Source organism: Diachasma alloeum, unplaced genomic scaffold (genome assembly GCF_001412515.2).
Source record: "Diachasma alloeum isolate Michigan unplaced genomic scaffold, Dall2.0 Dall_scaffold_00711, whole genome shotgun sequence".
Classification (NCBI taxonomy): domain Eukaryota; kingdom Metazoa; phylum Arthropoda; class Insecta; order Hymenoptera; family Braconidae; genus Diachasma; species Diachasma alloeum.
The window spans coordinates 548,410-565,492 of NW_021680842.1; the positions used below are offsets into that span (position 1 = coordinate 548,410).

Below are 17,083 nucleotides of genomic sequence, written 5' to 3' on the forward strand. Positions count from 1 at the left end.
CAATACCGAAGGATTTATAAACATGAGTAGATTAATCTTAGAACAAGAATAATCATCAATTCGAGAACGAGAAACCAAAAATTCTGAATTACAGAAAAAATATTTCTCTCAAAAAAAAAAAAAAAGTTTTAATCTGAGTTCAATTATACTACATTTAGGTAACAATTACCCAGAGCCAAAGTTTTTTCTCTGATTTTCAGGGAAAATTATCCCAAAATAAGGAAAAATTCCGCTCAGAAATTTTTACTAGAAATTAAAAACTTTTGCATTGTGATGAAGAAAATCAGGAAATGACTGTTGATTGACTTGAGGTACCAGGTGATAAACTTTGCATAGCAAAGGATTTATAAACATGCTTTTAATTTATAAACAACACTTTTAATTTGCGAACGAACCCGAAAATTCTGAATTACAGACAAAATATTTCTCTCGAATAAAAAAAAAAATGTCTTAATCTGAGTTCAATTATACTACATTTAGGTAACAATTACCCAGAGCCGAAGTTTTTTCTCTGATTTTCAGGGAAAATTATCCCAAAATAAGGAAAAATTTCTCTCAGAAATTTTTACTAGAAATTAAAAACTTTTGCAATCTGATGAAGAAAATCAGGAAATGGCTGTTGATTGACTTGTTTAACATGCTTTTAATTTATAAACAACACTTTTAATTTGCGAACGAAACCGAAAATTCTGAATTACAGAAAAAAGATTTCTCTCAAATAAGAGAAAAAGTCTCAATTAATTAGAAATGGAAAACTTCTTCTCTGCAATGGTCATCTAGATACTCCGAACTCACTTTCACCATTAAATAACAATTTATTGGTACCTAAAGATCCACTTCAATGTATAAAAAAAATCCTTAAATCACATAATTAATAATATTCGAGTTTTATTTACTGGCGGATGAACTTCGTCTCCTCTGCCTCATGCCCATTAATTTTGCACCGTGATGATGAAACCATCGAAACGGTTGGACTTGCCTCGTTAATCACGAAATTATATCGACGGTATAATTTATTTCCCAGCGAGGTGTCAAGCAACATTGTCTACATCCCAATCTCTCATTTTTCAGACAATTGCACAGAGAACAAGGATGTCACATTCCAATTACTATGCGTTACACTTTCAGTACAGGATTTATTACCACGGGAGTGCACTGACAATAATTTAATATTATCAATAACAAAAAATTTCGATTATTACAAAGTTAGCACTAACGTAATGGCCAGGTTATTTACAAACAATGTCTAACATAATGCTGTTCAACAGTACCAGCCTTGTTGAAAAAATCGTCGAGAAGTTGCTGTATGCAGTCGTCGAAATTGTGATGATACAAAATTACCCGATACAAAATTTTTCATTTTCATGACAACCATGAAAATCAAAAATCCTCGAAATTATCGATAAAACTAAATTAATTTACAGATGGAGATGTGTTAATTATATTCATTAATTAGATTACTCCTCTTCTCCCCTTAATTCCTGAAAGAAATAGTGTTAAAATTAATTTCACTCAGTTACAACATAAATTGAAAATTAAAATTGTCATTACACCCCCATGAACTTCATCAATAATCACAAATAATTATCAATCATTCATTGCCCCATTCCATATCTGTTTTGTCGGTATGTTTCTTCGATTGATATTCAGAACGTCGGCATCGAAAGGCACAAAGAATATTGAATCGACGACGATTACCGAGAGACGTTGAAACAAAGATGAATCAGCAATGAAGTGGCAAAACGCAAAAATTCACGTCTTGCTGTAGTGAATAATAAATCACCGAGGAAGATTGGTTTTTGATGGATTCTAAATATTTTTACAAGATCTTCGGACGTTTTATTTACTCTGTAAAACCACGTGTCTTGGAGGTGTCGAAATTTCGGTTACGGTTCACCACTTTACTACGGAAATTTTGAATCGAGCGATCCAGGTATGAAAAAATTTAATTTCATTGAATTTTTGGGAGATTTCTATTACAAAATTCGATTTCCTTGCGACAATTCGATTGAAAATGTTGAAACTTCATCGTGCGATTTTCAATAGATATTTTTTTACAGGAAAAAGTCTGTGGATGTTGATTCTTCTATATAATTTTAGGGAATTCATTTTGCAAGTTTTTTTTTCGATTGATCTTGCGAATTAGTAAGAAAATTCTATTACATTTCTTTTCGTTTTGAAAAAATTAGTAGGATTTAGTCTTTCTGTACAATTTTTTCTCTTGAGAAATTATTTTCTCAGTTTTTTCTGTTAATTTTTTTCTTCATCTTAAAAGAAAATTGAACAAAAAAACTTGAAAATTAATGTCCAATTTTCTATTAAAAAAAACAGTCTTTTTTCTACCAAACGTCTCCTACAGAATTGGACCAACAATCGAAAGGAATTGAATAGGATCTTCTCAGGGAAAACATTAATTTTCCCATTAAACTTTCCAAACATTTTCACGTATGAAAATAAAATTTTAATTTTATTGAATTTTTGTGAGATTGCTATAAAAAATTCTATTTTTTGCGACAATTCTATAGAAAAATTTTCTAGATTTATCGTGCATTTTTCAATAGATATTTTCAATATTTTCTATATTTTTTTATGGAAAAGTCTCTGGATGTTAATTCTTCTATATAATTTTAGGGAATCAATTTTTCACGTTCGATTTACCTAGCGAATTCGCTAGAAAATTCAATTAGATTTCTTTTAGTGCTAAAAATCACTAAAATTTCATCTTTCTATACAACTTTTTCTATTGAGACATTTTCTATAAATTCCTTCATATATAAATTTTCCCTGTATTTTCTCTCAATGTTTTCCCTCATCTTAAAAAAAAATTGAATAAAAAAACTCGAAAATTGATGTCCAATTTCTATTTTTGTCAAATCTATAGACTTTTTCAGCCAAAAATCTCCACCAGAATTGCCCCAAAAAACGAGAGAAATCGAATAGAATTTTCTCACCTCAAGCACTAGATTTTCTCATTAAATTTTTCAACACAAGTCCTCACTGACGACAATCATTAATCTCCGAATTACTCATTCTCAATTTTAGTGAATTTTAGTGAGATATCTATCCAAAAATTCCATTTTTTTGTGACAATTCTACTGAAAATTTTGTAAATTTATCGTGCGTTTTTCAATAGATATTCTTTTTATAGAAAAAATTCTATGGATGTTAATTCTTCTATATAATTTCAAGGAATTAATTTTTCACTTTTTTTTTCTTCGATTTACCTAGCGAATTCGTTAGAAAATTCAGTTAGATGTCTATTGAGACATCTTCTATAAAATTCCTTAATATACAAATTTTCCCTGTTTTCTCTCAATTTTTTAGACTTAAAAAAAATTGAATAAAAAAACTCGAAAATTGATGTCCAATTTCTATTTGTGTCAAGTCTATGACTTTTTCAGCCAAAAATCTCCACCAGAATTGCCCCAAAACCGAAAGAAATGGAATAGAATTTTCTCACCTCAAGCCCCACATATTCCCATTAAATTTTTCAATACATGTCCTCCCAGACGACGCCCCCCAATCCCCAGCGACTCCGCCTCTCCCCCCGAATCAACCTCAATATCATGATTAACTTCATCCCAATAATAAACACCAAATGAATAATCCTCCATTTAATCATATCCACATTATCCTTAATAAAATAAAAATTCTTAATAACGCTAGTTCGCTGGATGTGTACTGAGTGCCTCATGCAGTGCCTGCTGTTGTTCACTGTTTAAAGCAGCAATGCATGCCTGAAACATGGACTCATTGCCCTGAATCTGCCTGACGATCCCAATAATCCTGTGAATCACTGGATTATCACTTGGCACAGCGTCTCTGAACAATGCTTCAGCAAAGAAGCTAATGAGTTTCGGTAAATTAGCATTAGTTGGGCCTAGAACAATGGGATGATTGGCCTCGATAAGATCACACAGATACCCATAAACATGAGGGGCTTCATCCTCATCCTCGACGACTGGTAGCCACGACAGCCAGTGGGGAAGTACCTCATCGACATTAATAGCTTTGTTATTGTACTTGAGAATTTTCGTAACAGCTGATATGGCATTTTCCGTGGGATTGAGTTTCTCCGGGGCACGCGAGTCTGGTTCGTTGATGACTTCGATGAGCCTGGGCAGGGCCTCGGCACACGCTGGGGCAAATGCCTCACCAGCGAATTGTCCGAGGACTCCACAGCCATAGGCAGCTGCTTGTCTCACTTCCCCCGACTTGTCTGTCAAGTACTGGAGCATCGGTCTGAGGAAATACTCTTGGTACTTGGCACAGGCTGGCCCCCCGTACTCTATCACGTCGTCGAAGACACAGAGTGCCCACTGGTGGTCTGACCATGATCTCTCTGGCGCCAGGAGCTTCACAAAGTGACCGCAGATCTGATCGAAGAAGGGGAAGAAGGCCTCCTTGTGGGTGACGAAGAGGGCGTGGAGAATGTCCGCGATCTTGTTGAGGGTGTAGATGTCCTCGTTGTCCTCGTCCGCCAACTGCTCCTCCACAACTTCGTCGTAGTCCTCGTCCTTGCGCTTCTCTAGGCGGGCTACTGCCCTCTCGAAGTGCTCGTTGAGGAGCTTGTCCAGGATCCGGAGGAGCTCCGCCATCTGGGCGGCGTTCAGGCAACCCGCCCCGAGGGTCTCGATGCATCTCGCTTGGGAGTAGAGGAGCTCCAGGAGAACCTCGGATTCGGGCTCTGTGTCGATGGCTTTCAACAGCTCTGGGCAGATGTAGGCCCACATGCCTTCTAGGTATTGAGGTCCTGGAACAGAGGCGGGTGGTTAGGTTCGTTGGACAATGATTTTTTTGGGAATGAGTAAGTAATGCAGTAGCGAAAACGTAAAACATTCAAGTTGACTTAGATCTCAGCCGAGTTTTCGAGGAATATCTCCGAAACTAGAGGAGATAGAGAAATTTGTGTAGAAACATTTTTTGGAGATCTTAATCCGCTCTACAAAAAAGGTCATGATCAAAACTGTGCCATCTGCCTTAGATCCTGAGATATTCATTGAAAACTGATCAATAGGCAAAATCGACTTTGAAAAAATAATTTTTTTTCGAATTTGTATGAAGAATTAAATTTTAATTGGTGCCAATGAATTGAACTATTTAAAGTCTATATTCATGAACAAGTTCATGGAATTCTATTGATCTCTTATGAGAAAATTTTGAGATCTTAGCTGAGTTTTCGAAGAATATCTCCGAAACTAGAGGAGATAGAGAAATTTGTGTAAAAACATTTTTTGGAGATCTTAATCCGCTCTACAAAAAAGGTCATGACCAAAACTGTGCCATCTGCCTTAGATCCTGAGGTATTCATTGAAAACTGATCAATAGGCAAAATCGACTTTGAAAAAATGATTTTTTTTTCGAATCTGTATGAAGAATTAAATTGTAATTGGTGCCAATGAATTGAGCCATTTAAAGTCTATATTCATGAACAAGTTCATGAAATTCTATTGATCTCTTATGAGAAAATTTCGGAAAAAATGAAGAAAATAGAGAATGAAGGAGTTATAAAAGGGATATGCAGATATTCTGAACACTTGACTCGGCCCTTGGCTACAGAAATTTTCGGTTAATTATGGAATAGTGTTCGTTCCAATACTATGATCGAGGAACAATACCCAGGATCAACTCTCAGGAACATTTGACAAACAACCTGTACGTACCTGGCTATCAAAACGATAGCTGAGTATTAAGGCTGAGTATCAGTGTACTCTACCACTGACGTAACGCCGTCACAATTTTGGGACAATTGGACTGCTGACTCGATCTGTGGCGAATTAGAATTATCCATTTTCCATGAATATCATAATTGAGAGATTGTTATTATCCGATTTTGTCAATTGAAAAAAAATTTTAGTGATAAAAAGTCAAGAGATATTTCCAGTGGAATATTCGCATGGCAAAAAATAGAAAAAAAATTCCAAATGGTTTCAAATCCCTCTTCTAACATTAATTGGAAGGCTTGTGGGTTTTTATCAATTCATGTTCAATAAAATCAAATGCAAAAAGCAACGCGACCGATGAGAATCATATGTCCCAATTTATCAGCTGTTAAATTTTCATGTTACGATAAATGATTTCCTCATGTTCTAATTCCTGCGCTCACTGAATAAGATTTTAATCATAATTACAATTAAATTTCTTCTGGAACAGACTTTAGAGTGTGAATTTCTGGAATTCAATGTTTGTTGATACTCTGGTAAAATTGCGTGGCCACACTGTTATCAATTTTTAATTAGTTCACACGGTAATTCAATTAATCTGTTGTTCATCTCATCAATATAATTCCGTACTTAGAATATTGTCATCTCGTGTTATCAGCACCAAATTAAAAATTAAAACTGCATTTGGAATATTGAGTCACAGCTTCTTTTCATTCACATCAGAAATTTCGTATTTGGATATTAATATTATTTGTTCAAAGTGAAAAAATCGATCATCATTTTCACTATATTGCATTCAGATTCTCCTATCCTTAACGTCAAAAATGGGAGATAATCTCATAATTTTAGCTATTAATTCTAATCAACTTTGTTCGAAGAAAACCTTAGTAAGCGCAATATTCAGAAAGTAGAATTATTCTATTTTCGTAATAATGAATCCGCAAAATTCAAGCACTTTACAAACCTTTAATTTTCGCACACTCGAGCAGACAAGGCAAACTCTCAGCCGCAGCAGTCCTCACGCCATCGTGAAAATAAAACTTCAGCATCGGCACCATGAGCCTCACCACTTCCTCGGCATAATCAGCGAATCCCTCCTTAAGTTCTCGTGCATAGCACACCAGCATTTCGCAGGCTGAGGCTTTGTCCTCCAGCCCAGCAGTTTTAATCCCAAAGTTCTGCTGCTCTCCGAGCGAAACAAACTGCCAGTCTACGTCTCCCTCGACTCCCTCCATGTCCTCGTTGTCCAACAAAGCAACTTCGGGCTTCATCGCAGCTGCACGGAGGACCGGGCCCATCACAACTGGCAAATATTGCTCAAACTGTTTCCCAAGGATTTTACAGAGACGCGCCCACGCAGAAATGAGGTAACTGATCTGGGGATCGTCGTCTGGGAGGTCACCCTCTGCGTGAGTTGTCAACAGCATGTCCATTACCTCACTCGCATCAGTGATGAACTTGTCGGGCCCCACAGCAAGTCCAATCAAACTTACACACTCGATTGTCTTGCCCCGGAGCATCTTGTGCTCCTGCTGATTTGCATTCTGGATTATGTACTTTAGACAGGGCATCAGCCTGTCGTAGTACGTTAGAAACTGCTCTTCACAGGTGTCGGCTACTGAGGCGATGGTAGTAACGACCTGAGGGAATAAAAGAGGACAAAAAAAATTATAAGAAATTCGTTGATCTGCGAAAAATTCAGTGAGAGATTGAAATTTAGTCGAATTTTACTGAAAATTATGCAGTTTTTTTGTATATATCGCTTTTAATTTTCATTTTATTATCTTTAAAAATTCTTGGGCCTCGATTTTTCAAATTTTTGAATTCCGAATGGTTACGTTCGTTAAATCCAAAATTTTCCTTTTTCTCTGGCAGGATAACTAATTTTGGATTTAGGAGTGCGAATATGTGATTTTTATAAAATAATTGTTTAAATGAATCCATTTGGGATTTAAAATATTCTCCCAAATGAGACTGATTGCATTATCTGCTGTTGAAAACATTTATTGTGAAACCAATACTCTGGGAAAGGTAATTTATGCCAATTTACGCTGCTAATTTATTACCAAAAATATATTATCCATGTTATGACGAAAGAAATTTCCCACTTATTTTTCCTGGAATTTCTATTTAAAAACGAAGAAGAATGTGATTAATGTTTTACAATTTTTTATCAGAATAACTATTTTTGGCTTGAAGAGTTCGAATATACGATTTTTAGAAAATAATTGTTTGAATGAATCCAATTGTGATTTAAAATATTCTTCTAAATGAGACTGATTGCATTATCTGCTGTTGAAAACGTTTATTTTGAAACCAATATTCAGGGAAAGGTAATTTGTGCTAATTTATTACCAAAAATATATTATCTATGTTATGACGAAAGCAATTTCCCACTTATTTTCCCTGGAATTTCTAATTAAAAATGAAGAAGAATGTGATTAATGTTTTACAATTATTTATCAGGATAACTAATTTTGGCTTTAGGAGTTCGAATATATGATTTTTAGAAAACAATTGTTTGAATGAATGCAATTGTGATTAAAAATAATTGCATTATCTGCTGTTGAAAACATTTATTTTGAAACCAATATTCTGGGAAAAGTAATTTGTGCTAATTTATTACCAAAAATATATTATCTATGTTATGACGAAAGCAATTTCCCGCTTATTTTCCCTGGAATTTCTGTTTAAAAACGAAGAAGAATGTGATTAATGTTTTACAATCTTTTCTGTCAGGATAACTAATTTTAGCTTTAGGAGTTCGAATATATGATTTTTAGAAAATAATTGTTTGAATGAATCCAATTGTGATTTAAAATATTCTTCTAAATGAGATTGATTGTATTATCTGTCGTTGAAAACCTTCATTTTGTAATTTATGCTGCTAATTTATTACCAAAAATATATTATCCATTTTATGACAAAAACAATTTCCCACTTATTTCGCCTGGAATTTCCAATTAAAAACGAGGAAGAATTTGATTGATATTTTACCTGTTCAAGAACTAATTTAGTGCCTTTTTCAACCAACTCCTGGAACTTAGCAGTGAGAATTCCTTCGAGTTTAGCCATAATAGCGTCCAAGTAAGGCGTCAGAATATTCTTCGGACAGTCCTCACTGAAATTAACAAGAGCAGCCCCAGCGTGAGCCTGCACCCTAGGATTTGCATTGTCATCCAGCACCATGAGCAGTCCGGGTATCACTTTGTCATGGAATTTTTTCTCAAAAATCGGGGCAAAGTCTGTTGACATTTGTCCCACTGCGTTGCACGCTGCATATCGCACTCTCGGGTGCTGCAATAATCCAATAAAGAGAATCATGAATTTGTCGTCTGCATAAATGCAAAGGGTAGGATGTAGAGAAGAATTCGAAATGTAAATTTCCCGTTAGTAATGCAAGACTTGATAATCGCATCAAGACTCAGACAATACAGGAATTCCAGACACATGATTCAGCCTATTAATTATCAAAACGATAATTTCAGGTTGAGTCGAGTGTCGATTTTATTCTACCACTGACGTAACGCTGTTTTATCTCGCAATTGGGATTAAAACCGCTGACTCGGTCCGTGGATCTGGGAAATCAGTCGTGAAGTGGTCAAAATCAGGGGAATTCAAGTACTTATTTTCATATTTCTTCATCGATTCATTTTTTTACAGTAGTGGATACATGTTACTTCTTGAATTATCTCATTTTCTTCACCACTTCACTGTTTTTATATTACTGCACAAGGCTTATTATGAAATTTTATAGAAAAACCTAGTCTTTCTCTCAAAAATTCCAGTGAATTTTTTCATTTTTTGGAACTTTCCAAGAATTCTATTGGAATTCTGTTGAAATTTCATTAAATAATTTCATCAATTTCTTAACTTTTTCATATCATTCGTTAGAAAATATTTTTTATGGGATTTTTTGGACATAAACTGTTCAAGTTTTTTCCACTGTAATTTCATTTAAAGTTCAAGAAAAAAAGTTTGGAAAATTTATGCTTAAGAATTGTTACAGGCAAAAATAAAAATTTATCGATTTTTTTTTACTAAAAAATATCTACTGAAAAACACATATTCTAATAGTATCCCAGTAGAATTTTTGTAGAGAATTGGAATTGAATTCATCTTTCATCAAGGAAAAAACCCTTTCAAAAATTCCATTGAATTGTTAATTTTTTGGAACTTTACAAGAATTCTATTGGAGTTCTGGGGGAATTCCATCGAATAATTTCATCGATTTTTTCAACAATTCTATTGAACATTAACTTTATTATATCGTTTGTTAAGACATTTAATTAAAAAAACGTCGATAGATTTTTTATTTTCTATGAAACTTTTGGGTATAAATTTCCCAAGCTTTTTCCACTGTATTTTTATTTATTTCTCATAATAAAATTCGAGAAAAAAAGTTTTCAAAATTCATCCCCAAGAATTCTTTAAAAAAATCAGCACAGATTGTCTTCTCTACCCCAGTAGAATTCTTGCATAGAGTTGGGACAGAATTTATCTTGACATTCTTCAATATTTTCCTCACACGATGAATGCAACATATTACTTCTTGAATTACCTCATGTCTTTCGCTACTTTACTGTTCTTAGATTGAAACCTTCTAGAAAAAACCATCACCCTTTAAAAATTCTTTTGAATTTTTCAGAGAAAGCCCTATTTTTACATTAAATTCTCCCATTGGCGATAGTTTTAATGCTGTTTTTTCCTTAAAGAAATCAAAATAATTGAAACCTTAAAAATTAAAGTAAATCATCGAACGAAAATAACTCACAGGATCTTGCAGATATTGAACGATGCCCTCCATAATCTGTGGCAGAATAGCTTCCATCTGTTTATGGCACCCCTCGCCAACAGCGGAAATGGCCATGAGTGCGGCGTGCCTGTACTTCCAATCAGTATTACTCAGCATGCTTGGAATATTTTGTTCAATTTGTAGCAGCATAGTCTTCCCCCCAAGCCCACACGACAATCTGTCCAATGCACTCTCAGCAATCACATTATTACTGTCATTATCCTCCTCAATGATTTCATCAGAGACACTCCACTCCTCATCGTCCTCAAGATCAGTCATCATTTTAAGAACAAGTGGTACGAGAGCAACGATGTACTTGCCACCGACCTTTCGCACCATTGCTGGTGCAGTCTCTGAGAGGGTGACGAGAACCTCGAGGGCCAATTGCTTCCAGGAATCGCCCATCTCCTCGTTCGAGAATATCTTCATACACATTTCCATTATATTTTCTAGTTGGGGTCGAAGAAACTTCGGGGTTAATTCGGCCAAGTCTATGAGGCCCTTCAGCAGTGCTTCGTCATCCTGTTTTTCCACTGATTGGGCGGTCACTTGAACGAGGGGTCCCAGCAGCTCTGAAAAGTGTTTCTGGATGTCTGCCTCCTTCTCGTGGAGAATTATGAAGGCTCCTATTGCTCGAACTGCTTGGAATTGAACCTGAAGCGGGAAATCGATTCTGGAATAGAATTCTTTCGAGGGGATCAGAAATGAATGGGATTTTTTATAATTTGGGAAATTCTGGAACTATATTTTCATAGTTGTTTTTTATTGTTTGTTTTCACACTGTTGAACAATTTCAAGGAATTTCATCACTGAAAATTCATAATTTGGTGAACAAATCAATGGAAACTGTCAATTTGCGTTCAGTGATTCCGTGAAAATTGATGAAAATTATGAAAGTTCAGGTGAATATATTCTTCTGAATATGAAGTGAGTATATTCTTGGATTTTTAATTAATTGACACTTCGTCAATCGAATATTCATTGTTTTTAGTTAAAGTTCAGGTAAATTGGAAAATTGTTGTCTTCCTGCTTCTGAAATCTTGGAATTACATTTCATTTTTTGTGAAATTTGGTATTTTTTTTCCCTAAATAGAATTTAATGCCGCTCTGCTGAGAATTATTACTGAACTGTCAAAATGTGAAAATTGTTTCACTGGAATTTCAAGGAATTTCACCATTGAGAATTCACAATTTCATGAAAATATCAATGGAAACTGTAATTTTTAGTTCAATTATTCCAGGATAATTGATAAAAATCCAAAATTTAGGTGAATATATTATCGATTTGTCAATTAATCGAAAATTCTGCTTAATTTAGTGCACAATATTGATTTATTCATCTCAATATAATTTTTTAAAATGAAATGTCCATGGAATTTTTTTTGTAATATTTTATACTGTTAGAAATTTTTGATTGAATTTTCCAATACACCTCTTCGAAATTGTCCTCAAGCGACGCTTCCACTAAAATTTCCTAAAATTTCATCACTGAAATTCACAATTTAATGAAAAAATCAAAGAACACTGTGAATTTAATTATTCCACGAAAATTAACAGAAATCCGAGAAATTCAGGTAAATATATTATTGACTTTTCAATTAATTGAAAATTCTGCGTAATTCGATACTGAATATTCATCTTTTACCCAAAAATTCACGTAACTTAATTAAAATTTTGAATTCCACTGAATGTCCAGTGAAATTTATAATTAATTTTCCCCCCTAAATCGAATTAATCATCGCTCTCCCGAAAATTACTCAAACTTTCCCTGAAATTCCAATTTTCTTCCAACAATGTAAACCTGTTGAATGTTTGCTCCGTATCTGTCCGTAAATTATAACTTCAGAATTTACAGTCATCAGAAAACATTTTTCTCTAGGAAGAAATTGTGACGAAAGTTATAAACTTGTACACCTTCATGTATCGATCCTTCCATCGCATAAACGAACAAAATGAACGAATAAGTGGTTTGACTCACGTCGTAGTTGGCAGCATCGAGGACAGACTGCTGCAGCATTTGCTTGATGAGATCTAAATAATTAGCCTGTTGATTTCCAAAAACTCCTGGTACAGATCTAAAGCACAAAACCAACCAAACAAATCAGTAGCGAAGCGGTAAACCGGGTTAAGTCTATTTTGACGATTGACCAGTTTTTGACGAATATCTCGGAACCTAAAAGAGATAGAAAAATTGTTGTCACGACCTTTTTTGTAGAGCCAATTGAGGGTTATAAAAAAGGTTATGAGAAAAATTTTGCTGTGTCTCTTAGATTCCAAGATATTCACCAAAAATTGGCCAAAAGTCAAAATCGACTTAACCCGATTTACCGCTTCGCTACTGAAATGTAATTAAATTCATTCAGGTTCAGCATGAGGGAGACTATTTCATTGGGCTTACGTAAATATGCGAAGAGCACTCTCTTTGAGTGCTGGCAATGGGCCATTAGCACACTGAAACAGGAACTGGAGAAACTCCGGCCATTGATTATTGCCATCATCGTCGATTAAATTCCTAGCGACTTCAGCAGCAACTTCACATACTTTACGTCTGATTGTGTCGGATTGTTCGTTCTGTACTGATAGCAGAATTTGCTTCTTCAGTTCTGTTTGGGCCTCAGGTGGAATCTGTCAGACAATAGTACTGCTATTACTTCAAATAAATTTATAATTCAGGAGCGAATTGGTAAATAATTGGTTCAAGTCGATTGAGCACTGCCCAGTTTTCACTGAATACCTCGAAATCTGAGGGAGATAGCGAAATTTTTGTCATGACCTTTTTTGTAGAGCGAGTCGAGGGCCATAAAAAAGGTCATTACGAAAATTTCGGTATCTCTCTTAGATTCGGAGATATTTCCAGAAAACTCGGATGAGCGCAAAGTCGACTTGAATTCATCTCTTCTGACTTCAGCTATTTTTCAACTTTTATTTATTTATTTTTTTGATGTTACGAGAAAGGGTTTTTATAATTATATTTACGCTTGAAAATATTTTTACTTTTATCTGAGTTATTTATATTGTAAATCTGGATTTGAATGAGTATTTTTGAATTTGAATATTTTTGTTTAAACACTTTTTACATAATTTTTTTTGTCTTTACAAAGATGCCAATACTTCTAGTTTCCAGAATCAAGTTACTGTTTTTAAAAAGCTCAATTGTAGAGGGAATTGCATTGAGAATTAAAAAATCCTTACTCAATTTCAGAAAAATTCCTAAAATTGAGTACCAAAACCTATTAATTTCAATTGGAAAAAAATTACAAATCAAGAACCTTTGCGTTTATAAAACAAAAACATTCGAAAGGGTTAAACTTTGAACTGTGAGGTGATATACTGTCAGTAATAAAGGATTTATAAACATGAGCAGATTAATTCTAGAGCAGGAAAAATCAATTCTAAAAAGATATTTTCATTAAAAAAAAACCAAAAGTTTTGAATTCCAGAACTAAGATTTTCCTAGAATAAAAGAACACGATTGGACCGAAAATGACTGAAGATTAGAACTTTCTTCACTGATTTTCATGAAAAATTATCTCAAAATAAGTGAAAACATCTTTGAAATTCAAGTTCAGCTCTCAAATAGGTCTGAAATTCTGGAATTTTAACTGAAAACTAGGAATGGTTTCCAGTCAAGTTTAGTTTTTTTTTCTGTGTAAAAGGTGATTCACCCCAGGTCACCAACACAAGCCCCAATTTAATCCAATCATATTCTCAGACACAACAGTCACGCATCAATCATGAGGAGAAAATCTTATTTACCTTTGGATAAAAGTCCATAAATTCTGAAGAAAATAATCTCCGGAGCAGTACAGCCGCCAATGCTCGTATCTCCTCTGTCAGAAGGGGATTGCATATTGAATTGAGTAGGCATGTCACTTTCTGTTCAACCGGTAAGTTCTTGTACGCCTCCTAGAACCCCAAGAAATCCCATCAATCCCCAAAACAGCACAAACCACGACGAATATTTTGAACAAAATAATTGAAATCAGCCCTGTAGTTTTTAATATATTGTTATATCCAACGAAGAATAAAGAAGACACAGGTCAATTAAATAGTTGGGGCGGTTTATTAATTACAAACGAGGTAATACGATGTGTCGAGTGCAAGAGCTCCCAAGAGAATGACAGAATCATGTTCCCAAAAGATAGTCGTTATCAAAGCCTCCTTCAGGTCATTGACAATTGAATTACATTTCGAAGGGGGACACGTAACAATATTTTAAGAACTGTTTTTCATAACAAGCTCCTCTCAATTTTCAACTTCTTATCTCAATTTTCTCGAAATTTGTCGTGTACACATCGATTTTATCAGGAAAACGAAAAATCGCAATTACTCCAGCTTTTGCTCGTTACGTACACGGAAAAAATATAATTTTTTTAAATCTGTGAACATAATAATCTAGAACCATAACCGCCACACTCAAAAGTTACTGTTGAACATAGTAAAAATTGCGAGACGGTATGGTAGAAAGCGGTAGAATACACGGAGAATTTTTTTAGAAAAATTCTAGTGCTAGCACGGGAAAAGAGGCGCAGAGTGACGGCCAGGAAAAAATTCCAGTGCCGGCACTAGAAATTTTATTGGGGAAAACGTGAATTTTCAGTTTTGACTATTGACCAGTTTTCAATCAATATCTCGGAATCTAAGGGAGATGGCGAAATTTTCGCAATTACATTAGTTGCAGCACTCAATCGGCTCCACAAAAAAGGTTATAACAAAAATTTCGCCACCTCCCTTAGATTCCGAGATATTAATTGAAAACTGGTCAATAGTCAAAATTTACTTATCTCCTTTTACCACTTCGCTACTGAATTCTTTCCCTTTGTGATGCGCTTAAACTGATCTTAATCAATAAATTTGTTTCTGAGTAATGAATAATTTTTAAAAAGTCTAAAGTGCCCATTTTACCCCATCGTCCCCTATTCTTTTTATGCGAAATTTTTTTTTATTCTGAAAAATCGGAGATTTTCTAAAAATCACATTTTGGAGTTTCACGACATTCTTTTCAAATTCTTCAGTGTTAAATTTTTTTTTCACGTCATATCGATATATAATATATATATTTCACATGTATATATATCATCGGTGAAATTAATAAATTCTGTCCTTTTATGGAGACCGATTATTAAAAAAAATTGAAGATAATTAATTGAAAATGAAAAATTCTTTGTAGATTCTTTTACTCTACTTCGCTATTCACTTCAATCATTAGTCGAATTCTCTTTGATTCATTCTCAATATTTATGAGGTATTCATGAGAAAAAAAAATTCAATGAATTCCATTTCTTCACTTCAACAAATGAATAGATTAGCGCGCGCATAGATCTTGTATGGAAAAAAAGTAAAAACCCTCGAGCACTGAATCATCGTGTGGTGTTGAAGCACGTTGGCCCCTGCATTATGATGCACAGCCATACTCATGTGTAACCCGAGTATGGCGCCAGGATATGTAACCTCAAAACCGCGTGACAATTAATTCCAGCGCCCGAGCCCCCGCGGATCATTGAACCCGATTTCCCCGGGAACTGAGCCCTCCGGGGGTGCAAAACCCCGAAATTTTCGTTCCCTCTTCCTGGAATAATGGAGAAACGGGCGAGCGAAGGGGGCGCGTGTCGCCCCGCCACGCGACGACTCCATTTTACTCGACTCCACTAAATCCCTCACGATTTACCCCCGAAATGAGAAAAAATCCGCCAGCGAGAGCCGTCAAATGCGGAAAATGCGCGAATTTACGAAGAATCGATCGACAATTGATCGTTGAATCGACGGAATTACCGACGAAATTAATTATTGTACTGAATTTTCAACGAGGAAGTCCCATGCGGGCCTGCCAAACACGATGGCAACGTGATTCACCCTTCATGTCACTCGCAACGAAAAAGTTGAGTCACTGGGCGATTTTGTACGTCGGAGAGCGAAAAAATAATATTGAAAAACAGATCGTACCTCAGCTTGAGTGCGGACGTCGTTGTCGGTGCTTAAAAATGTGTTCAAAAGCTGTTGAAATGGTTCGGGGTCTGCCGCCATTGTCGCCGAAATAAAATGGGAGCACTCGGCACTGCACCGCGCAACTTCTCCGCAGGTTGATCCGTTGATCCTCCCCACCACGAGTTTTCGGGAAGGAGAAGCCACAGTTCTACCAACGGAGGGGGAGGAAATGCGGTCGAGTTTTGGCGCGATTACGGGCGATTTTAGGTCTGAAGTTTGGTGATATTTAGGGGTGGGCGTTTTTAAAAACATCGAGTATCGAAGAATCGATGTGAATGCCTCACGATTTTGCCTCCGAAATGAAAAAAATTAATAAAAATACGCCCACGGGAGCTGTATAATGAGGAAAATGCGGGAATTTACGAAGAATCGATGGACAATGAAAAAATCGATGTTTACACAATCGATGGGTTATTAAAAAAATCGATGTCTTTCGACTCCACTGAATGCCTCACGATTTTTTTTCCGAAATGAAAAAAACTAATAAAAATCCGCCCACGGGAGCTGTAAAATGAGGAAAATGCGTGAATTTACGAAGAATCGATGGACAATGAAAAAATCGATGTTTAAACAATCGATGGGTTATTTAAAAAATCGATGTCTTTCGACTCCACTGAATGCCTCACGATTTTTTTTCCGA

General features: G+C 35.2%; 1 protein-coding gene and 1 non-coding gene across 2 annotated transcripts; both read right to left on the bottom strand.

The window, feature by feature from the left end:
- Positions 1-2,520: 2,520 nt before the first annotated feature.
- On the bottom strand, positions 2,521-16,552 carry LOC107044320 (importin-5). The gene is made up of 8 exons (XM_015266151.1): positions 16,402-16,552; positions 14,215-14,364; positions 12,857-13,083; positions 12,437-12,533; positions 10,438-11,112; positions 8,661-8,960; positions 6,628-7,303; positions 2,521-4,753 (listed from the first exon to the last, which is right to left on the bottom strand). The coding sequence occupies exons 1-8, from the start codon at positions 16,480-16,482 to the stop codon at positions 3,663-3,665; spliced, it is 3,297 nt and encodes a 1,098-aa protein (XP_015121637.1). The 5' UTR covers positions 16,483-16,552; the 3' UTR covers positions 2,521-3,662.
- On the bottom strand, positions 12,265-12,393 carry LOC114841532. Its single transcript, XR_003783148.1, has one exon.
- Positions 16,553-17,083: the final 531 nt, after the last annotated feature.